At 36.3% G+C, this 23,085-nt stretch overlaps 3 protein-coding genes across 3 annotated transcripts in view; all 3 read right to left on the reverse strand.

The window, feature by feature from the left end:
• Window positions 1-235: 235 nt before the first annotated feature.
• On the reverse strand, window positions 236-7,701 carry LOC148046534 (vomeronasal type-2 receptor 26-like). The gene is made up of 4 exons (XM_087714822.1): window positions 7,529-7,701; window positions 6,855-7,143; window positions 3,856-4,713; window positions 236-556 (listed from the first exon to the last, which is right to left on the reverse strand). Exons 1-4 carry the CDS (start codon window positions 7,699-7,701, stop codon window positions 236-238), a joined length of 1,641 nt encoding a protein of 546 aa, XP_087570948.1.
• Window positions 7,702-14,499: 6,798 nt separating this feature from the next.
• Window positions 14,500-15,408, reverse strand: LOC148046535 (vomeronasal type-2 receptor 26-like). The gene has a single exon (XM_087714823.1). The coding sequence runs from the start codon at window positions 15,406-15,408 to the stop codon at window positions 14,500-14,502; it is 909 nt and encodes a 302-aa protein (XP_087570949.1).
• A 1,554-nt stretch (window positions 15,409-16,962) lies between these two features.
• The window catches only part of LOC148046536 (vomeronasal type-2 receptor 26-like), a 6,533-nt gene continuing 410 nt past the window's right edge, over window positions 16,963-23,085 (reverse strand). Inside the window, exons 2-4 of the mRNA XM_087714824.1 lie at window positions 22,349-22,640; window positions 20,391-21,248; window positions 16,963-17,286 (exon numbers count right to left, since the gene is read on the reverse strand). Of these exons, the coding sequence (XP_087570950.1) occupies window positions 16,963-17,286; window positions 20,391-21,248; window positions 22,349-22,640 (1,474 nt within the window). The remainder of the gene's footprint in view (window positions 17,287-20,390; window positions 21,249-22,348; window positions 22,641-23,085) is intronic.

The raw sequence follows: 23,085 nt of genomic DNA on the forward strand, positions 1-23,085 counted from the left end.
AAACATGTATGCATCCCCTTTGTACCTCATTCAGTGTAGATTTGAGGACCTCATGGCAGTGTTAGGAAACACAATGAATATTATTGCTAGTTTCTGGGCAAAGTCTGTTTAATTTGTACATATTTTTACCTTGTATTTTATATTTTTAAATGTTTTCCATTTTTTAACTATGATGCTTCTGACACAAATAAAAAAACCTAGGCTAGAGAGGCTTCAGGAAGAGAATATAATTCTGTTACTGTGGGTCATTGCAGTGGAATAGTTTGGCTCTAAAGTGAGCTTTAGTAGTAGTGAAATCTGGACTGAGCTCAATGTGAGTGGTCCATACCTGGTTAAATCTGCTTGGCCACACAATATCATCTTCATAAATGGTGACCATTTTTTCACTGGAGTCCTTGAGGTCTATGCTTCCAACTTGGACTTTCTTAAAAGACAAATTTGAAAATGTGATCCAATTGATGATATCAAATCCAGTCTCTAATTCTCCATTTTCATTGAACCCAATTTTTTGCCCGGCACTATTATTAAATGCAATCCTTCGGATAATGTAATTGAGCTAAATCAGAAAATAAGCCAAATAGAGATATATCAATATATCAGTATGTATGATACATACACACACACACACAGAGAGAGAGAGAGAGAGAGAGAGAGAGAGAGAGAGAGAGAGAGAGGGAGGGAGGGAGGGAGGGAGGGAGGGAGGGAGGGAGAGAGAGAGAGAGAGAGAGAGAGAGAGAAAATTGAGAATATCTTGGCAATGTTTCAATGCGGTCCCACTTGCCATCTTCAGGCTGGTGCCTTCGTGCTTGTGCGAGCAAAGCATGATCGGAGCTGTTGTCTTTCTATAAATATTGGTGTGTGTGTGTTTGTGTGTTTTTGTGTGGAGTGCTGGCTTTGTTGCTGTAAGCGGATTTTTTAGCTGTGTTGTAATATCTTGATTGATTGATGGAGTTGATGTTTGCAGATTAGTCAGTTGTTTCATAACATCCTGTGTGGCTGAGTTACTGGCTGTGTGCCTATTCTTTTGTGTTGTAATGACCTGGGTAATTGGCTGTGTGATGACATCCTAAGCTCTATTGTAGTGATATCCTGAGTACTGTGCTGCAACCTCCTGGGTGGTTGGCTGCGTTGTTACATCCTGAGCCTTTGCGTTGTAACCTCCTGAGTGATGTAATATCCTGAGCAGATGGCTAATAGGAGAATAAATGCACTCATCGCAGAACACAAGAACGCAGTAAAAAGAAAGAAAAAACTTCCTCCCTTTTCCAGCACCTTAAAGTTATAGGACATGAAATTAATTTTGACGGAACGAGATTAATCTCCAAAACTGAACACTTCAACAAGAGAATAATTATGGAAGCCATCGAAATAGAGAAACACCCCCACAACATCAATAAACATGACGATACCCCCCGCTTACCAGACATCTGGAAACCAGCCCTAGTCAATAAATGAGCCCCACCCACCACCCAGGCCATTACAACACAAAACAACAACAGACACACAGCCAGCACCAATGAGCACCAATCTACCAATCATGATACAACCACAGAGCCAATCAATCCACTAAATGAAACAAAGCCAGCACCACACACACACACACCAAAATTTAAAGAAAGAAAGCTGCTCCGACCACACTTTACTCACATGAACACGAAGCCGAAAACACCAGCCTGAAGATGGCGAGTGAGACCTCGCCAAAACATTGCCAAGACAATCTCAATCTTACACGGGAAAATATATATATTAGCCTATAGGCCACATACATACATAAGGTTGAAACACATATTACTAATAAAATCCTAAACAAACAATTTAAAATAATAGTGGGGTGAAATACAATAGTTATAGGATAAGATACAATATAATTTAATACATAAATATGTAAAATAGAATAAAATGACATAAAATAATATTTCAGTGTCACCCTTACAATCTACCCCAATCAGTTCCATGTATGCAGATCTCAACAGAACTCTTTTGTTTAAGTACTGTTCTGTGTTAAATTTTATTTTCAGCTTCTGACCTCACATAAAGTAAGTGTTTTTTATATGGGGATCCCAATGGGTTATTCGTTTGGTATATAGACCAAGGTACCTATCTTTCACCCCTTATACAAGCAACAATCAAAGAGAATGTGAGCAATATCTTCTACCTCTTCTACTCCGCAAATGCAGAGATGTTCATTGTAGGGTATGAAATGGAATCTCCCATATCTGACCATTGTTTCAAGCTGTTAAAATCTTGCTCGCATAAATATCTCCCTAAGATGTTTTGGCAGTTGTAACTTCAGAAGGTGTCTACTTGAAAAATACATTTGTAGTTGCTCAGCCATTTCATAAGAGCCAAGGTGGCGCAGTGGTTAAAATGCAGCACTGCAGGCTACTGCTAGATCAGCAGGTCAGCGGTTCAAATCTCACCGGCTCAGGGTTGACTCAGCCTTCCATCCTTCCGAGGTGGGTAAAATGAGGACCCAGATTGTTGGGGGCAATATGCTGACTCTCTGTAAACCGCTTAGAGAGGCCTGGAAGGCCTATGAAGCGGTATATAAGTCTACTGCTATTGCTATTGCTATTGCTATCTAACCTCCCTTACTAAGGATAGCTATATCATTTTGTGCTTCTATATCCTTAATTCTTTGGGTAGCTCTTTTCTTGAATTGTTCTCCTGTTACACAAGAGACATGAAGGCCACAGCTTCTTACAAAAATTGTTAGTTGGGGAGGCTATCAGTCTCCATTTAATTGACTTTTCAACAATAGTTCATGCTCTAATTTTGGATAGTGCATGAATTGTATGAATTCCCAATTCATCTCGAATGGCTGCAACAGATGTTCTTGGATCTACACCCAAAATACATATCAAGTGCTGGGACTGTGTTTGTTCGATGACTGTGGTTGAGTTAAAGTATATAGACAAGAAATCCTTTCAAGGTTTGGTAAACATGAAAGATTATAAAAACCTACAAAATAAATTATAATTTTATAAATAAAATTTATAAAAATAAATTACATTACTGAATGTAACTCTGAATACAGAATCTTCAGAGCACCACAATGAAACAGAAGAAATAAAATAAAATAGTTGATCGGACAATTCAGCAATTTCAAGCAGACTACTAATTTCTAGCAGATTTGTAAAAAAATAATGGAGATAATGGGGAAACAAATTTATATTGAGACAAGTATAAAAGAGTATAAGGGCTGAATGCAGCAGAAAGCTTTAAAATGTTAAAGTTGTAATAATGAAGACCTCCATATATTTTTTTAAAGTTTCTAGTACAGAAATCTCAATAATTTCCTTGGATTTCTTTTAAAAGAAATTGAATTTTGAATATGTTTTTGGATTTCAGAAATGTCTCACAATTAGCAGGTTCAGTAAACATATAAGAAAAACCCATAAGGAATTAATACCAAATGAGCTATATAACATATTGGTCTTGGACCAAATAAATATATATAATACAATGTTTTAAAATAATGTGGATGTCATCTAGAAAGAAATCATGTTTAATCTTACTAAATTATCAATATGCAGGTGTTTGAAAAACAGAAGAAACATTTTCATGCATAAATTTAGCTTATTGAAACTGTTTTGTGACTAATGAATTCCCAATTTTATAGGGTTTCATCTTTTTTATATATTTACATAACTTTACACATGGATATATTAATTCTATACATTACATTAACTTGGTCTTAGACCATTAAAAAGTAAATAGCTAAATTTATGTTTACAAAGGCTTCATAGTTTCACCTAGATTGGACAAATAAATTCTTGGAAGAATGATTTTTTTAAACAAATCTAGAAGAAAGATATAGTGAGACATCTGCAAATTGCCTTTGGGGGATTTTACCTTCCATAAATGATGATTCAAAAGTTTCCGCTTGATTTCCCCCCCTGCTCTGTATTTCATTATAGATGAATAGAAGTCATGCAAAGCATGTGCCACTACATAGATAGCATTGTAGACACTGTAGCTGTGGCCACTCATTTCCATATCAAAGACAGATGTAGGAAGCATCTCCAGTTTCTCCTTTCCAGTACAAGTGGCCTCATATGCCTTTTCTATTACAGAGGTGCGGAAGGAACACCCAAAGGCATTTTCCCAGAAGGTCTTGATAAAACTGCCTTCCTTTTCCAAGACAGGGTTTCTTGTGAGAACAAATTGCTTGAATCCCAGTACCTTCTCTGAATGAACTGCAAAAGATAAAGCCCCATGAAGGAAAACCATGTCCTTATTTCTTTGAAAGGGATGTGATGTGAAGTCCATCTGTATTGTCATAATCCAGACTTTACCTTTTTTCCATAGTGGGAAATCATTATCTTTTAACTTACTGGAAAGAAATCTTAGAGTCATCATGTTACCACTTTCACCGTGAACTACCACCACAGTGACATCACTTTTCATAACAAATTTATACATGTTAAACCCTATTTCAATCAACTTTTTTAAATTATCTGAATGAACAGATTTTGGAAATCTTGCAATGAAGTCGAAGCAGATGCCACTCTGGGTAGCCATGGGGAGCACCCTGCGCAGAAACATTTCACCACTTTCGTTGTCTACTAACAACATCCCAACCCATGTCCACGCGAAATATAGCAATAACAGGGAAATTCCCTTGTACTGAATGTCCATGTTTGGCAACATCTGTTGGTAAAATGCAGCTTGTTCTTTTGTGCTAACTTCAGGAGCAGAACCGTACAATATCTAGAAATAGAGAGATAACAATAAAAAGAAAAATAATAACTGTAAAAAATCACTTTAAAGTGAAATCACTGTAAAGTTGCAATCATATTCTTTCCCTATTTTGTCCACTAAATTAGAAACTGAAACCAGATTCCATGTAAGCTTCACAATCATATTCAAGCTGAGCTAGTGGAGCAGGAATGTTCAGCTTTAGTCATAACTTAAGAAAATAAGTTCAATCAGCAGACCTCCCTCTGTGCACGGAGATTGTCATGCCATAACTTCCAAGGCTGAGCTGCATCATCAAAATTGGTCAGTGGTTGACAGTTGCATTAGAACACCAGTTCACAATTCAGAGATGAATCATATCATGTTATGTCACCATAGAAAAATTTATAGAATAAACTCCATGTCTGGGATTTCCAAGACACAAGATTTAGTCGGAAGAGCTCAAACTATATCATTTAAATATTTAATTCAATTTGCACACTTCAAATTAAATATTATAAATTAAGATAAATATTAATTTACAATATATTATTTAATTGGTAAAAATATCCCCTAGTTCTTTTAAATACTACTGATGCAATATTTCCCAAGAATTTCATCTTATTTCCAAGGAGAAAATTAGCAGCCCAGAAAGAAACTGAAAAAAAATGAACACCAAGTCCTTAAAAAAATCGTGAATACTAGATTGAGTGAACCTTGTACTCACTCTGGAGAAGATTGATTTTGCTGAAAAATACAGCAAAATACAATTTTATTATAGTTGCAATCATGCTTTAAGTAAAGTTTGGAAAGCATAATCTTCAGGTTTTTCCAGACCCTGTTTGAAATTCTGATCATGCTCCACCATGTTTTAGCAACACTTTCTCTAAAATAACCAATGAAATATTACTTCTGGGCAATGTATAATATCCCCATTAATTTTTCCTGGCCCCTTTAAATATCAAAAAGCTGAAAAGGTAATGTGCTGTGACATAATCAAAACATGCCAAAATGTACTTGTAGTGTCTAGCAACCTGAATTTCCTCTAATGCATCCCTTTTATTACAATCACAACATTTTTTTTCCTTGAACATTTTTACAGAAAATATATTATATGGATTTTTATCTCCTGCCTCTTAATTCCATGGAAGGAACATACCTGTGGCATCTTGTACATGGAAAGGATATTATCTAGATGGCTGCGCCATAGGAGAACCTGTTCGGGGATGTGGCAGGCCTAGGTCTCTGCCAGTTGAAACGGTGCAAAACGGTAGGAACCCACCACTGCTCCACTGCTTTAAATACTACTGATATTTCCAGAGAAGTTCACCTTATTTCCAAGGAGAACATTAGCAAGCCAGAGAGAAACTTAAACAAAATCAATACTCACTCCGTCAATAAATCCCTAATACTAGACTGAGTGAAACTTGATCATACTCACTTTGGAAAATATTGATTTTGTTGAAAAATACAGCAAAATATAATTGTATTATAATTATAATTACAAACATATTTCAAGTAAAGCTTGAGAAGCATAATCTTCAAGCTTCAAGTGTTCTGAGACCAAATTTGCAATTCTGATCACACTCCACCATGGGTTTAACAAGTCTTTTGTTAAAGTAACTAATAAAATGTTACTTCTGGGCAATGTATAATATCCCCATTAATAGTCTGGCCCCTTGAAACATCAAAAATCTGAAGAATTAAGATGGCATAATATAACAAAAAAATAACAAAATTCACTTGTAGTCTCTAGAAGCCTGAATTTCCTAAAATGCATCACTTTTATTACAATCACAATACTTGAAGATTTTTAAAGAAAAAAATATTATTTGGATTTTTATCTCTTGCCACATAATTTCAAGGAAGCAACATACCTGTGGCATCTTGTACAGGGAAAGGATATCATGTTCCACCATGTTTTTAGTAACACTTTCTCTAAAATAACCAATGAAATATTACTTCTGGGCAATTTATAATATCCCCATTAATGGCACAATCCCTTGAAACATCAAAAAGCTGAAGAATTAAGGTGCTGTGGTACAACCAAAACACTCCAAAATTCACTCGTAGTATCTAGCAGCCTGAATTTCCTAAAATCTACCCATTTTATTGCAATCACAATATTTATGGATTTTTATCTCCTGCCATTTAATTCCATGGAAACAACATACCTGTGGCATCTTGTACAGGGAAAGGATATTAGCCATGTATAGATAGATGTCAGAGGAAGGGCCTCCAGTGACTGCTATTGGTCTGTTTTGAGCATCACAGTTGTAGTTAGGTATGAATTGCCCCTTTGTAAAGAGCTCCAATGAGGCCCGGTATGTCCAACTTGGATCAAAGTAAGCATTATAGATATGGAACCCCAAGGTGTGGTTTGGTAAAATAGAGGTATCTTTATTGATTTTCATGATGGCAAATTCTAAAGCGAGGATGTGCTGATACATTGGAGTTATGACCCTAAAATAAACATTATATATTATATTGTCATAATGCATAGTTCCCAAAATATCATGCATTATATTGGACAACTCAGTTTAATGTTCATTACATCTGTCTGTCTGTCTGTCTGTCTGTCTGTCTGTCTGTCTGTCTGTCTATCTATCTATCTATCTATCTATCTATCTATCTATCTATCTATCTATCCTCTATCAATCTGCCATTTATCTATCATCCATCCATCCATCCATCCATCCATCCATCCATCATCTAATTATTTATAAACTATTGTCCATAGATATATATTCCTATATATGAAGACTTTCATTCTCTCCCTGTCTTCCTCTTTCCACTCTGTATCCTTTCCTTCCTTCTCTTTTCCTGTCTCTGTGTAAAAACATCTTACACAATAGTGTGAAAAAGCTCCTCAGATGGATGTTTCCTGAAGTCTATTATTCTATAGTAGATGTAGATCTGAGAGAAAATGCCCACAATTATGAAATCTCCTGACTGATATTGCTTGTGAAGAAAAGGCAGAGGGTCATTAGTCCTACATTTATCACTTGGAATCATGGACATCATGTCAGGCAAAAGCACCAAGACCAAGGTAGCAAATATCATGATAATGTGTAAAAGTGTTTGATCTTAAGCCAGTTGAAGCTTCCCCAAGCTCTACCTCATAAAGAGTAATTATACTTGCACTTGTCTCCACAACAACCTTTTGTCCACTAGGAGATGAAGTTGAAACAATGATGTGGGAATTGATAATGACAATTGAAAGATCAACAATTCAGAATTCAAGTACTAGGAAACCATGGCATGTAACAACTGTATAGCAAGAAATAAAGAACTTTTCCACATTTATATGAAGACAGGGGAAAAAGTTATTCTTGTTTTTAAAGCCATATGGCTTTACATTAATTTACAAATTGTTTGTTTGATTGATATTCTACCATAGTCTCACAGCTGTTGTGGATACCTGAAATGTTAAAAGGAAATATACAATATGTTAAATTAAATTACAATAAAATAAAATACATTTTACATAACAAAAATAAGAAAAATATCTGCCACATGTCAGATAATCAAAAAATAATTATTTTTTATTTATTTATTTATTTATTTATTTATTAAGGATTTATATGCCGCCCTTTTCCCTGAGGGGACTCAGGGCGGCTTACAACAATGAAGGGAAGGGAGTGCAAGACAAGACTTGAAAAAAAGAATCGTGATTAAAAGAAATTAAACCATAAAAATACAACATTCACTCAACATTCGGGCGGGGTGAGAAATAATCCTATCCCCAGGCCTGACGGGATAGCCAGATCTTGAGGGCTGTGCGGAAGGCCTGGACTGTGGTGAGGGTACGGATCTCCACGGGGAGGTTGTTCCATAATGTCGGAGCTGCAACAGAGAAGGCTCTCCTCCGCGTAGTCGCCAGTCGGCACTGACTGGCGGATGGAATTCGGAGGAGGCCTACTCTGTGCGATCTGATGGGACGCAGGGAGGTGATTGGCAGGAGGCGGTCTCTCAAATAGTCAGATCCACTACCATGGAGCGCTTTATAGGTAGTAAGTAAGACCTTGAAGTGCACCCGACGATCCACAGGTAGCCAGCGCAGCTCACGGAGGATTGGTGTAATATGGGCGAACCGTGGTGCGCCCATAATCACTCGCGCGGCCGCGTTCTGGACTAGCTGAAGTCGCCGGATGCTCTTCAAGGGCAGCCCCATGTAGAGCACATTGCAGTATTCCAGCCTAGAGATCACAAGGGCTCGAGTGACTGTTGTGAGAGCCTCCCGGTTCAGGTAGGGCCGCAACTGGCGCACCAGGCGAACCTGGGCAAATGCCCCCCTGGTCACAGCCGACAAGTGGTGGTCAAAACTCAGCTGTGGGTCCAGGAGGACTCCCAAGTTGCGGACCCTGTCTGAGGGGAACAGATTTTGCCCCCCCAGCCTGATCGATGGAACGTCAGCCAAATTTTTGGGAGGAAAACACAACAGCCACTCGGTCTTTTCCGGTATTTAAAAATGATACTGTAAACCAATGACTTTTTAAAAAAAAATAACCTTCTATAATTCATCAAGAACGTTAGTGGAGGTTTATACCTCATTGGCATTTGATACCAAAGGTGCCAATCACCTTTCATCTACCTTATTCTTCCAAATGTTGGAAAGTTTCTCAAAAAGGTCCTTTCTTTCAGGTGGTGCTAAGCCATAAAAGGATTTACATGTTAATATCAGTGTTTTTAGTTGTCATCACAGCTCAATCCATAATCAATATATGTGCTCTCAATTTGCTATTATACCATCATAACATTACAATTCCATTATCTCAAATACTACAGCATTTTGGTTTAGGTGTAACTTTACAGGAGGCATTAAACGTTGTTCCATGTCAAATCCATAGAATTGTGTGTGTAGCCAGCTCCACCTGCCTCAAAGGAAGAAAGAACTGGTGCACCAGCCAGAAATGGAGTCCTTTAGTCATGGCTTCCACCTACATTTCCAATAGCAACTGTGAGTCTATAATGAATCTCCAAATGACAAACCTTTTTCCCCCTTTACCCATCCAAAGACACTACTGGCATTGATGATAACCTCAACATCGAAATATCAAATCTTTCTTCATTACAGGCATCAGTATTCTACATGATAGAACATTGATAGCTTCTCCTTTAAAGCCGATGACTTGGTATAAAATTGGGTATTATCAGCAACCCAAATATCCAATATGTCCTGGTGAATTCATGTAATTGAAAAAGAATGGGGGGGAAATGATCAATTCCTCTAATAAACCAGGAATCACCAAGAAGTCCTTTTAAAAAACTCTCACACAATAACAGGCCAGAATCATTTACTAAGGAGCAAAATACCATTTTCCCCAAAAATGGTCATAGAAGAGACTTTTTTTTTTAAAAAAAGGAAGAATTGAGCACTAATTCCATGCAGGTCCCGATAAAGTCCTTCAGTAGAACAACCAATGATCTCAGGATAATATATAGGCTATTAATTGACTGAAAATGGTCTAGACAATCTCTGTATAGGTGCTACCATAGTCTCAACAACTTTTCCCAAAAAAAGAAAAGGTCCACATCCTTTAAGATTTCTTCTTAATGTCATTTCTCTTGCTTAAATTTGCTTCATTAATCATTCTTTGTAGTATCTTAATGTCAAAGTTTTAGGTCCTCTTCTTGGGTTTTACATGCCATTGGAACTTAATTACACTCACAAGAAAATTGAATATCTACATAGGTGCTATTATATATTAATAAAAGTTGGAATAAGGTGGAAAATATCAGTTCTTTAAGTTCTTTAGAGCCAAGGTGGCGCAGTGGTTAAATGCAGCACTGCAGGCTACTGCTAGATCAGCAGGTCAGCGGTTCAAATCTCACCGGCTCAGGGTTGACTCAGCCTTCCATCCTTCCGAGGTGGGTAAAATGAGGACCCAGATTGTTGGGGGCAATATGCTGACTCTCTGTAAACCGCTTAGAGAGGCCTGAAAGGCCTATGAAGCGGTATATAAGTCTACTGCTATTGCTATTGATATAATCTTAACCCACTTTGAGTAGGTATCATCATATAGATGATATGTATATCGATCATAAAGATGATCCATACTCTGTCAAAGACCTAGGAGTACTCATTTCGAAAGACCTAAGCCCCAGAGCTCACTGTAACAACATTGCCAAAAAGGCATTCAGAGTTGTCAACCTTATTTTATGAAGTTTTCTCTCTGGTAATGCTATGCTGCTAACTAGGGCATACAAAAACCTTTGCCAGATCTATACTTGAATACTGCTCACCTGCTTGGAACCCACACTGCATTTTGGACATTAATATATTACAGAAGGTCCAGAGGTATTTTACAAGAAGAGTACTCAACTCCTATGCTCGTAATAAAATTCCTTATACCACCAGGCTTGTAATTTAGGTCTGGATAACCTTGAACTACACCGTTCGTCTACATTTCAATCTAAGCTTAGTACACAAGATGATATGCCATAATGTCCTACCTGTTAATGACTAATTTTACTTGAACCGCAGTACCACAAGGGCTATCAATACATACAAACTAAATGTAATTCGTTCTAATCTTGATTGCAGGAAAAATGACTTCAGTAATAGAGTAGTAAATGTCTGGAACACTCTACCTAATCCTATTGTTACTTCCTCTAACCCCCATACCTTTTATCTTAAACTGTCTACCATGAACCTTACAGATTTCTTAAGAGATCCTTAAGGGGGCGTGTATAAGCATACTAGTGTGCCTACCATCCCTGTCCTACTGTCCCCATTTATATCTACTCATTTTATGCGTTTATGCTATGTTTTGCTTATTTATATCCATTTATTTGTGTCATTTTTTCATGTGTCCATGTCTATGTCTATACTGATACTTGTTTCCTTGTACTTGTTGACAATATTGGCAGTACATTACACAGAACTAGAGGATGGGTGTCTCATTAAATGGAAAACATAATGCTTTCTTTTTCCTTCGACAAATTAATTTGCAGAGGTTACACACAACTTAGAAGTGCCATTTTCCTTTGCTTGCCTACTATTATTTGTAAATTGTTTTCGCTTTGCATTTAATAATGGGAGGGAATAAGATGTTGAGTTAGAGAAAAATGAGCTATATGATTCTTAATGTATGGATGTATTTCATTTCAGCTTTGTTTTTCTATCAGATGCACATTGTGCACAGTTTTCATTTACTTGGTTTGTACTACCATCTGGTGTGTAGCACTCTCTTTTTGAATGGTTGATTTGGATATTTCACTTGTCAGAATAATTGCTTCTACTGATTAAAATGCATGCAAAAACAACAAGTTTTCCTATTATTTTTTTCTTTCTTCTATTCTACTCTTTTCCATCATCATAGGACAAACATGAAAATTGTTTCATCAGTAAAAGGACCAATCTCTCTCTTTCTCTCTGGACAGAGAATAGGGAAGTGCACCTTCCCCCAATGGAAATCAAGATGAGCAGATTTGTAGATATTTACTTTGGTCTTTAAATAATCCAGATAATAGGCCTATGCATATAAGACATTACCATTCTATTTAAATAACTTTTTAAAACTCTCAGTGAACCTACATTATGTACATATAATAAACAATTGTTTTTTAAAGTGAAATTTCAACTAAAAAAGTGAGATATAAATTTTGAAAGAGGATTAATATTTATTTGTTTTAATTTCCCTGCCCTTTTATTATTTTTATATAAATAAATAATTCAAGGGGGCAAACATGTCTAATATTACTTGCTTCTGAAAATTTCCCCAAAACAGGGATAAGTCTGAGATGATAGTAAAGCTCACACTTTCCTAGTTTCTATCTTAGTGCCTTAACTGCAAGAACACATGGCTCCACACTTCCTCATATCTGATGCAAAATAGGCAGCAGCGATAAGAATTTAGGCTATTCTGTCCTTTTTTCTTTTCTTTTCAGCTGCTCTCTTTTTGTTTAAATCAAGCCTCAGCACAATGATGTACATCTTGGGACAAAAGATACAAAGCAATAATCCAGTACTGGAAGCTATAATGGAGAAGATTTCAACAGCAACCATATATTTTCCCTTTGAAGTCAGATATGCTGGAATAAAAGACAACCAAACAGAAGACCAACATGCTGAAGGTGATAAACTTGGCTTCACTGAAAGCATCAGGCAATTTCCTTGCTAGGAAGGCCAGCAATATATTGTATAGAATGACAAGTGGTACACATCTCACTTTGTTCATCCTCTTAGGTGGAAACCTCAACATTGTAGGCATTCTGTCTAAGATCTACATATTTTATAACATGATGGACTTCATTGAACGAACCTCTAGTAATCTGTCAAGTGTCTAAAGATTTTTCTGTTGAACTATTATCATATCTCAGCTTGCCAACAAACCATGTGGGGAGGGAAAGGAAGATAGAATATGTCCCCAACATCAAGATGTCAGCATAAGAACAAAGGACATTCCAACAGGTGTTTACAGAAACTGAAAAGACTTCCCTACACCAATATTCAGCGACCTTATTGGATGATGGGACCTGAGATAATTAGGGTAGTGGTAGGATTTGAACTTTAACTATAGGCAAAGACCCAAACTTGGTTTTGCCATAAAACATGCCCAAGTGATATACTCAGTAAAGTTATAGAGAGATTGGATTGTCTTGATAGTTTGTTTGTTTGTTTGTTTGTTTGTTTATTTATTTAGTTAGTTTGTAAACATGTACAATGTTACAGGTATAAGTATAAACTTAAATATGAACACAGTAAATGGGTACAAATAAATGGAGGCAGTAGGACAAGTATGGTAGGCACTCTGGTGCACTTAAGCATGGCCCTTACAGATATCTTAGGAATGGGGTAAGGTCCATGTTAGGTAGTCTTAGGTTAAAATTATGGGGGCTCAGGGATGTAGCAACAGAGTCAGGTAGTGCATTCCAGGCATTGACCACTATGTTGCTGAAGCCATATTTTCTGCAATTGAGTTTAGAGCTCTTTACCTTGAGTTTGTATCTATTGTTTGCCCATGTATGATTGAGGTTGAAGCTGAAGTAGTTGTTGAGATGTCGGGCATTGTAGAAAATAATTTTTTGTACTACGCTTAGTTCAGACTGTAGACGGTAAAGTTCTAGGTTCTCCAAGCCCAAAATGTCAAGTGGCATAGGGTATTCTATTGTGATCAGAGGAGTGGTATACTTCTGGACTGTCTCAATTGTATTAATATTCAATATACAGTGCTGATTCCAGGCAGACGAGCTATATTCAAGAATTGGTCTAGCAAAGGTTTTGTAAGCCCTATTTGAAGTACAATATTACCGGACAAGTTTGATTTACTTGGGTTGACATAGGCTTTTTGATGACATTCTGTAAATTTATTTCTGTATTCTTAACTAATACATGAGTCTAATTTTATACTTCAGTTATTTTCCTGCAATTAATCTTCCCTCAAATTATATTCAGCAATTTTGTCTCATTCCTTCGTTGACGTGGACAAGAATATCTATGTCTTTTCTGGACTAGTCACCTAAACATAGTCCATACCTAAAAATGGTCGACACAATTAAAAAGCTTTGGATAATAAATGAATCACAGACTGACTTTGGGTGGGATATTTTGGGGCTTTCTTCTTTATCTATAATGCATCAGCAATTATTATTTTCTTTTCCAAAACCATCTTGAATATCAGGGATCTGCCTTTATCAAGGCAGCAAGCATATAATATTACAAATGCTTTTCAAATTTTCCCAAGAACAGCAACATGCCTGAGGTGATAGTAAAGCTCACACTCTCCTAGTTTCTAACTTCGTGCCTTAACTGCAAGATCACGTGGCTCCACACTTCCTCATATCTGATGCAAAATAGATAGCAGTGATAAGAATTTATGTTATTCTGTCCTTTTCTCTTTTGAGCTGCTCTTTTTTGTTCAAATCAGGCCTCAGCACAATGATGTACAGCTTGGGAGAAAAGATACAAAGCAGTAATCCAGCACTGGAAGCTATAATGGAGAAGATCTCCACAGCAACCATATATTTTCCCTTTGAACTCAGGTATGCTGGAATAAAGGACAACCAAACACTACAGAAGACCAACATGCTGAAGGTGATAAATTTGGCTTCATTGAAAGCATCAGGCAATTTCCTTGCTAGGAAGGCCAGTGTGAAACTGACAATAGCAAGGAAGCCCATATAACCCAAGACACCATAGAACATGAAGGCAGATCCTTTGTTGCACTCCAGAATGATTTCTTCTGCTATTGACTTCATGTCAGCATCTGGGAATGGGGGAGAGATGCTCAGCCATATAACACAAATTTTAATTTGAATAAAGGAGCAGCAGGATACTATAAATGTGCCAAGTCTTGTCCCCACCCACTTGGTCATCTTGGACCCAGGCTTGTTAGCCATGAAAGCTAGAACTACAATGATGGTTTTGGCCAAAACGCAAGAAATGGCCACTGAGAAGATGATGCCAAAGGCAGTTTGATGAAGGAGACATGTCACCTTGTGAGGCTTCCCAATGAATAGCAAAGTACATAGGAATGATAACAGGAGAGCAATAAGGAGGGCATATGTGAGGTTTCGGTTGTTAGCTCTGACAATGGGAGTGTCCTGATGCTTAATAAAGATCCAAAGGACTCCAACTGTGATTAGAGAGAAGAAAAAAGAAGAACTAGCCATAACTGTTCCCAAGGTTTCTTTGTAGTTCAAGAATGTTGCAATTTTGGGGAGACACAAAACCTGCTTCTCATTGGGATAGTGATTTTCTGGACATTGAAAACATTCATCCATGTCTGTGAAAGAAAATATTGATGTTGAAGTTGCATTGAAACAATAAATACTGACTGTACAAGTGTTCAAAGTGAGGACTTCCAATTAATTTCTGAAAAATGAATGTCATACGTTGTTAGTTGACCTCAACTTATATTTGCATACATCCATTTCTTGCTACCAATAACGAACATGCTTACAATTCAATTACTTATCCCTATTTTATAATCTAATGTGCCAAGTGAAACCACTGGCAGAAAACAGAACATTTTCCCATTGTACATTTGTCAACCCAATTCATTTGAAGAGGTAGAGGTATACAATATCTCTTACCCTCCCTGTTAGAAATCTTCCCTTTAGGACACCGGAGACAGTCATAGCAGCAAAATAGTTTTCCTTCTATTTTGATCTTACTGTAGCCTGAATAGCACTTCCCATTACACAGAGAAAGTGGCTGGGTCTGTCCATAAATTAAAAAAAAATAGAAAAGGTTTACTTTTGGAAACTTGTCTTTCAGTATTTTTAGAAGTATCTTTCAATTATACTTTTCTTTTGATATAGTAATGTGAAAGAGCAAAGCCTGGTTTTGGGTTGAAAAGATTTAAACAGTTTTTGCCTCAGTGCAAACATATAGACCACAATACATAATTTTTCACCAATAAAAATATCAATTTACAGAGGCTTTGATTTACAAATGTTCCTTGATTTTCTTTGCTGTTGAACATCTGTAAGGAATTAGCAAATGGGAAAATTTTCTCATAGAATTTACATACAAGGTATGAACTCTCTTTGTTGCCTACTCCTTTTTCTCCATTTACCCACCTACCCTAGAAGGTATCTAAGGAATCACCTATGAATGATTTCCTATAGGTTTATCAACTAGACTGTAAACACATAGTGTCACAGGTGGAAATGAGCACCTCACTATGCTTTGGATTCTTCTGTATTGAAAGGATTAGCCAGCTGTTGTCCAAGGGACACCCGAATGTCTTAACAACAGCATACAGAGAGATAGACTCAAATCATCAATATCTAGACAAGACCTTCTCTGTAGCCTTTAACCATCTCAGCAGAGACTAAATTCCAGGAAATTCCAGGAAAAGATTTTTTAGGTTGATGGAAGACTTTGAAGAATTTGAAAGCATATTCATGGAAATTTAGAAATAACTAATAATGGGTGGAAGCAATGGAGGAGCTGACATCTGGGTCTGACAAAAACTGTGATGTATGGAAACCATTGAGTAGACAGCACATGGGTACAACAATATCCAGGAACACCATGAGCAAATGGGGATATCCAGTTGCTTCTATTCTTTGTGATTGTGGTGTCATTCAGACAACAAAACATATGTATGCCTCCCCTTTGTGCCTCATTCAGTGTACATTTGAGGACCTCATGGCAGTGTTAGGAAACACAATGAATATTGCTAGTTTCTGGGCAAAGTCTGTTTAATTTGTCAATATTTTTACCTTGTATTTTATATTTTTAAATGGTCCCCATTTTTTTAACGATGATGCTTCTGACATAAATAAAAAAAAACTAGGCTGGAGAGGCTTCAGGAAGAGAATATAATTCTATTTCTGAAGGTAATTGTGGTGAAATAGTGTGGCTCTAAAGTGAGCTTTATAAGTAGTGAAATCTGGACTGAGCTCAATGTGAGTGGTCCATACCTGGTTAAATCTACTTGGCCACACAATATCATCGTCATAAATTGTGATCATTTTTTCATTGGAGTCCTTGAGGTCTATGCTTCCAACTTGGACTTTCTTAAAAGACAAATTTGAAAATGTGATCCAATTGATGATATCAAATCCAGTCTCTAATTCTCCATTTTCATTGAACCCAATTTTTTGCCCGGCACTATTATTAAATGCAATCCTTCGGATAATGTAATTGAGCTAAATCAGAAAATAAGCCAAATAGAAATATATCAATATATCACTATGTATGATACACACACACACACACACACACACACACACACACACACACAAAAAATTGAGAGTATCTTGGCGATGTTTCAATTCGGTCCCACTTGCCATCTTCAGGCTTGTGCCTTCGTGCTTGTGCGAGCAAAGCGTGATCGGAGCTGTTGTCTTTCTATAAATATTGGTGTTTGTGTGTGTGCGTGTGTTTGTGTGTGTGTGTAGTGCTGGCTTTGTTGCTGTAAGCGGATTTTTTGGTTGTGTTGTAATATCTTGATTGGTTGATGGAGTTGATGTTTGCATATTAGTCGGCTGTTTCGTAATGTTCTGTGTGGCTGAGTTACTGGCTGTGTGCCTATTGTTCTTTTGTGTTGTAATGACCTGGGTAGTGGGCTGTGTGATGACATCCTGAGCTCTATTGTAGTGATATCCTGAGTACTGTGCTGCAACCTCCTGGGTGATTGGCTGCATTATTATATCCTGAGCCTTTGCGTTGTAACCTCCTGAGTTCTGTGATGTAATGTCCTGAGCAGATGGCTAATAGGAGAATAAATGCATGCATCGCAGAACACATGAACACAGTAAAAAGAAAGAAAAAAAACTTCCTCCCTTTTCCAGCACCTTAAAGTTACAGGTGACATGAAATTAATTTTGACGGAACCAAATTAATATCCAAAACTGAACACTTCAACAAGAGAATAATTATGGAAGCCATCGAAATAGAGAAACACCCCCACAACATGAATAAACATGATGATACCTCCTGCCTATCAGACATCTGGAAACCAGATCTGGTCAATAAACGAGCCCCACCCACCACCCAAGCTGTTACAACACAAAACAACAATGGACACAGCCAGCACCAATGAGCACCAATCTACCAATCATGGTACAACCACACTGTTGTAGAAAAACAGGACACGCAAGCCAGCTCTTCAGGGAAGGAATAGTTTATTCCCCACAGCCAATCAATCCACTTAATGAAACAAAGGCAGTACTCCACACACACACACACACCAAAATTTATAGAAAGATGGCAGCTTCGACCACGCTTTACTCACACAAACACAAAGCCGAAAATAATAGCCTGAAGATGGCAAGTGAGACCTCGCCGAAACGTTGCCAAGACAATCTCAATCTTACATAGCCTATAGACCATATAAAAACGTAAGGTTCAAACATATATCACCAATAAAATCCTATACAAACAATTTAAAATAAGAGTGGGGTGAAATACAATAGTTATAGGATAAGATACAATATAATTTAATACATAAATATGTAAAATAGAATAAAGTGACATAAAATATTTCAGTGTCATCCTTACAATCTACCCCAATCAGTTCCACGTATAAAGATCTCAACAGAATTATTTTGTTTAAGTACTGTTCTGTGTTAAATTTTATTTTCAGCTTCTGACCTCACATAAAGTAAGTGTTTTTGATATGGGGATTCCAATGGGTTATTCATTTGGTAAATAGACCAAGGTACCTATCTTTCACCCCCTTATGCAAGCAACAATCAAAGAGGATATGAGCAATATCTTCTACCTCTTCCACTCCACAAATGCAGAAATGTTCATTGTAGGGTATGAAATGGAATCTCCCATATCTGACCATTGTTTCAAGCTGTTCAAATCTCGCTCACATAAATATCTCCCTAAGATGTTTTGGCAGTTGTAACTTCAGAAGCTGTCTACTTGAAAAATACATTTGTAGTTGCTCAGCCATTTCATCTAACCCACCTTACTAAGGATAGCTATATCATTTTGTGCTTCTATATCCTTAATTCTTTGGGCAGCTCTTTTCTTGAATTGTTCTCCTGTTACACAAGAGACATGAAGGCCACAGCTTCTTACAAAAATTGTTAGTTTGGTGATCCAGGAGATTTGTGATTGTAATTGTAATAGTAGACATAACTGGGGGAGGCTATCAGTCTCCATTTAATTGACTTTGCAACAATAGTTACATGCACTAATTTTGGATAGCGCATGAATTGTATGAATTCCCAATTCATCTCTAATGGTTGCAGCAAATGTTCTTGGCTCTCCACCCAAAATACATATCAAGTGCTGGGACTGTGTTTGCTCGATGACTGTGGTTTAGTTTAAGTATATAGACAAGAAATTCTTTCAAGGTTTGGTAAACATGAAAGATTATAAAAAACTATCAAATAAATTACAATTTTATAAATAAAATTTATAAAAATAAATTACATTACTGATTGTAACTATGATTACAGAATATTCATAGCACCACAATTAAACCAAAGAAATAAAATAAAATACTCGATTGGACAATTCAGCAATTTCAAGCAGACTACTAATTTCTAGCGGATTTGTAAAAAAAATAATGGAGATAATGGGGAAACAAATTTATATTGAGACAAGTATAAAAGAATATAAGGGCTGAATGTAAGCAGAAGGCTTTAAAATTTTAAAATTGTAATAATGAGGACCTCCATATTTTTTTTTAAAGTTTCTAGTACAGAAATCTCAATAATTTCCTTGGATTTCTTTTAAAAGAAATTGAATTTTGAGTACGTTTTTGGATTTCAGAAATGTCTCACAATTAGCAGCTTCAGTAAACATATAAGAAAAACCCATAAGGAATTAATACCAAATGACCTATATAACATATTGGTCTTGATAACATATTGGTCTTGGACCAAATAAATATATAGAATACAATGTTGTAAAATAATGTGGATGTCATCTAGAAAGAAATCATGTTTAATCTTATTAATTATCAATACGCAGGTGTTTGAAAAACAGAAGAAACATTTTCATGCATAAATTTAAGTTATTGAAACTGTTTTGTGACTCTAATGAATTCCTAATTTTATAGGGTTTCATCTTTTTTATACATTTACATAACTTTACACATGGATATATTAATGCTATACTTTACATTAACTTGGTCTTAGACCGTTAAAAAGTAAATAGCTAAATTTATATTTACAAAGGCTTCACAGTTTCACCTAGATTGGACAAATAAATTCTTGGAAGAATGATTTTAGAAGAATCTAGAAGAAAGATATAGTGAGACATCTGCAAATTGTCTTTTGGGGGATTTTACCTTCCATAAATGATGATTCAAAAGTTTCCGCTTGATTTCCCCCCCTGCTCTGTATTTCATTATAGATGAATAGAAGTCATGCAAAGCATGTGCCACTACATAGATAGCATTGTAGACACTGTAGCTGTGGCCACTCATTTCCATATCAAAGACAGATGTAGGAAGGACCTCCAGCTTCTCCTTTCCAGTACAAGTGCCCCCATTTGCCTTTTCTATTACAGGTGTGCGGAAGGAACACCCAAAGGCATTTTCCCAGAAGGTCTTGATAAAACTGCCTTCTTTTTCCAAGATAGGGTTTCTTGTGAGAACAAATTGCTTGAATCCCAGTATCTTCTCTGAATGAACTGCAAAGGATAAAGCCCCATGAAGGAAAACCATGTCCTTATTTCTTTGAAAGGAGCGTGATGTGAAATCCATCTGTATTGTCATAATCCAGACTTTCCCTTTTTTCCATAGTGGGAAATCGTTATCTTTTAACTTACTGGAAAGAAATCTTAGAGTCATCATGTTACCGCTTTCGCCGTGAACTACTACCACAGTGACATCACTTTTCATAACAAATTTATACATGTTAAATCCTATTTCAACCAACTTTTTCAGATTATCTGAATGAACAGGTTTGGGAAATCTTGCAATGAAGTCAAAGCAAATGCCACTCTGGGTAGCAATGGGAAGCACCCTGCGCAGAAACATTTCACCACTCTCATTGTCTACTAACAACATCCCAACCCATGTCCATGCAAAATATAGCAATAACAGGGAAATTCCCTTGTACTGAATGTCCATATTTGGCAACATCTGTTGGTAAAATGCAGCTTGTTCTTTTGTGCTAACTTCAGGAGCAGAACCGTATAATATCTAGAAACAGAGAGATAAACAATAAAAACAAAAAAATCACTGCAAAAAATCACTTTAAAGTGAAATCACTGTAAAGTTGCAATCATATTCTTTCCCTATTTTGTCCACTAAATTAGAAACTGAAACCAGATTCCATGTAAGTTTCACATTCATATTCAAGCTGAGCTAGTGGAGCAGGAAAGTTCAGCTTTAGTCATAACTTAAGAAAATAAGTTCAATCAGCAGACCTCCCTCTGTGCATGGAGATTGTCATGCCATCACTTCCAAGGCTGAGCTGGTCACAGTTCCATTAGAACACCAGTTCACAATTCAGAGATGAATCATATCATGTTATGTCACCATAGAAAAACTTATAGAATAAACTCAATATCTTATCCAAGACACAAGATTTAGTTGGAAGAGCACAAGCTATATCATTTAAATATTTAATTCAATTTGTACATTTCAAATTAAATATTATAAATTAAGATAAATATTAATTTACAATATATTATTTAATTGGTAAAAAATCCTCTAGTTCTTTTAAATACTACTGATGCAATATTTCCCATGAATTTCATCTTATTTCCAAGGACAAAATTAGTAGGCCAGAAAGAAACTGAAAAATAATCAACACTAAGTCCTTAAAAATATCCTGAATACTAGATTGAGTGAACCTTGTACTCACTCTGGAGAAGATTGATTTTGCTGAAAAATACAGCAAAATACAATTTTATTATAGTTGCAATCATGTTTTAAGTAATGTTTGGAAAGCATAATCTTCAAGTTTTTCCAGACCCTGTTTGAAATTCTGATAATGCTCCACCATGTTTTAGCAACACTTTCTCTAAAATAACCAATGAAATATTACTTCTGGGCAATGTATAATATCCCCATTAATTTTGCCTGGCCCCTTTAAATATCAAAAAGCTGAAAAGATAATGTGCTGTGACATAATCAAAATGTGCCAAAATGTACTTGTAGTGTCTAGCAACCTGAATTGCCCCTAATGCATCCCTTTTATTACTATCACAACATTTTTTTTTCCTTGAACATTTTTACAGAAAATATATTATATGGATTTTTATCTCCTGCCTCTTAATTCCATGGAAGGAACATACCTGTGGCATCTTGTACAGGGAAAGGATATTAGCCATGTATAGATAGATGTCTGATGAAGGGCCTCCAATGACTGCTATTGGTCTGTTTTGAGCATCACAGTTGTAGTTAGGTATGAATTGCCCCTTTGTAAAGAAGAGCTCCAATGAGGCTCGGTATGTCCAACTTGGATCAAAGTAAGCATTATAGATATGGAACCCCAAGGTGTGGTTTGGTAAAAAAGAGGGATCTTTATTGATTTTCATGATGGCAAATTCTAAAGCGAGGATGTGCTGATACATTGGAGTTATGACCCTAAAATAAGCATTATATATTATGTTGTCAAAATGCATAGTTCCCAAAATATCATGCATTGTATTGGTCAACTCAGTTTAATGTTCATAACATCTGTCTGTTTGTCTATCTATCATCTGTCTGTCTATTTGTCTATCTGTCTGTCTGTCTATCTATCTATCTATCTATCTATCTATCTATCTATCTATCTATCTATCTATCAATCATCTATCCTCTATCAATCTGCCATTTATCTATCATCCATCCATCCATCCATTCATCAATCGATTATCAAATTATTTATAAAGTATTGTCCATAGATAGATAGATAGATAGATAGATAGATAGATAGATAGATAGATAGATGATAGATAGATAGATAGATAGATAGATAGATAGATAGATAGATATAGATATAGAGATAGAGATAGAGATAGAGATAGAGATAGAGATAGAGATAGAGATA

The sequence above is a fragment of the Thamnophis sirtalis genome, unplaced genomic scaffold, assembly GCF_051295495.1.
Source record: "Thamnophis sirtalis isolate CommonGarterSnake01/CBP01778 unplaced genomic scaffold, rThaSir2_p1.2 scaffold_4, whole genome shotgun sequence".
NCBI lineage: Eukaryota > Metazoa > Chordata > Lepidosauria > Squamata > Natricidae > Thamnophis > Thamnophis sirtalis.

Excerpts from the sequence above, each read along its gene's own strand:
- LOC148046534 (XM_087714822.1), bottom strand. The coding sequence starts at position 7,701 with ATGTCCATGATTCCAAGTGATAAATGTAGGACTAATGACCCTCTGCCT. Across the intron at positions 4,714-6,854 it reads CCCTGTACAAGATGCCACAG|ATATTGTACGGTTCTGCTCC; the intron begins GTATGTTGTTTC and ends CTCTATTTCTAG. Across the intron at positions 557-3,855 it reads TGAATCATCATTTATGGAAG|CTCAATTACATTATCCGAAG; the intron begins GTAAAATCCCCC and ends TTTCTGATTTAG.
- LOC148046535 (XM_087714823.1), bottom strand. The coding sequence starts at position 15,408 with ATGGATGAATGTTTTCAATGTCCAGAAAATCACTATCCCAATGAGAAG.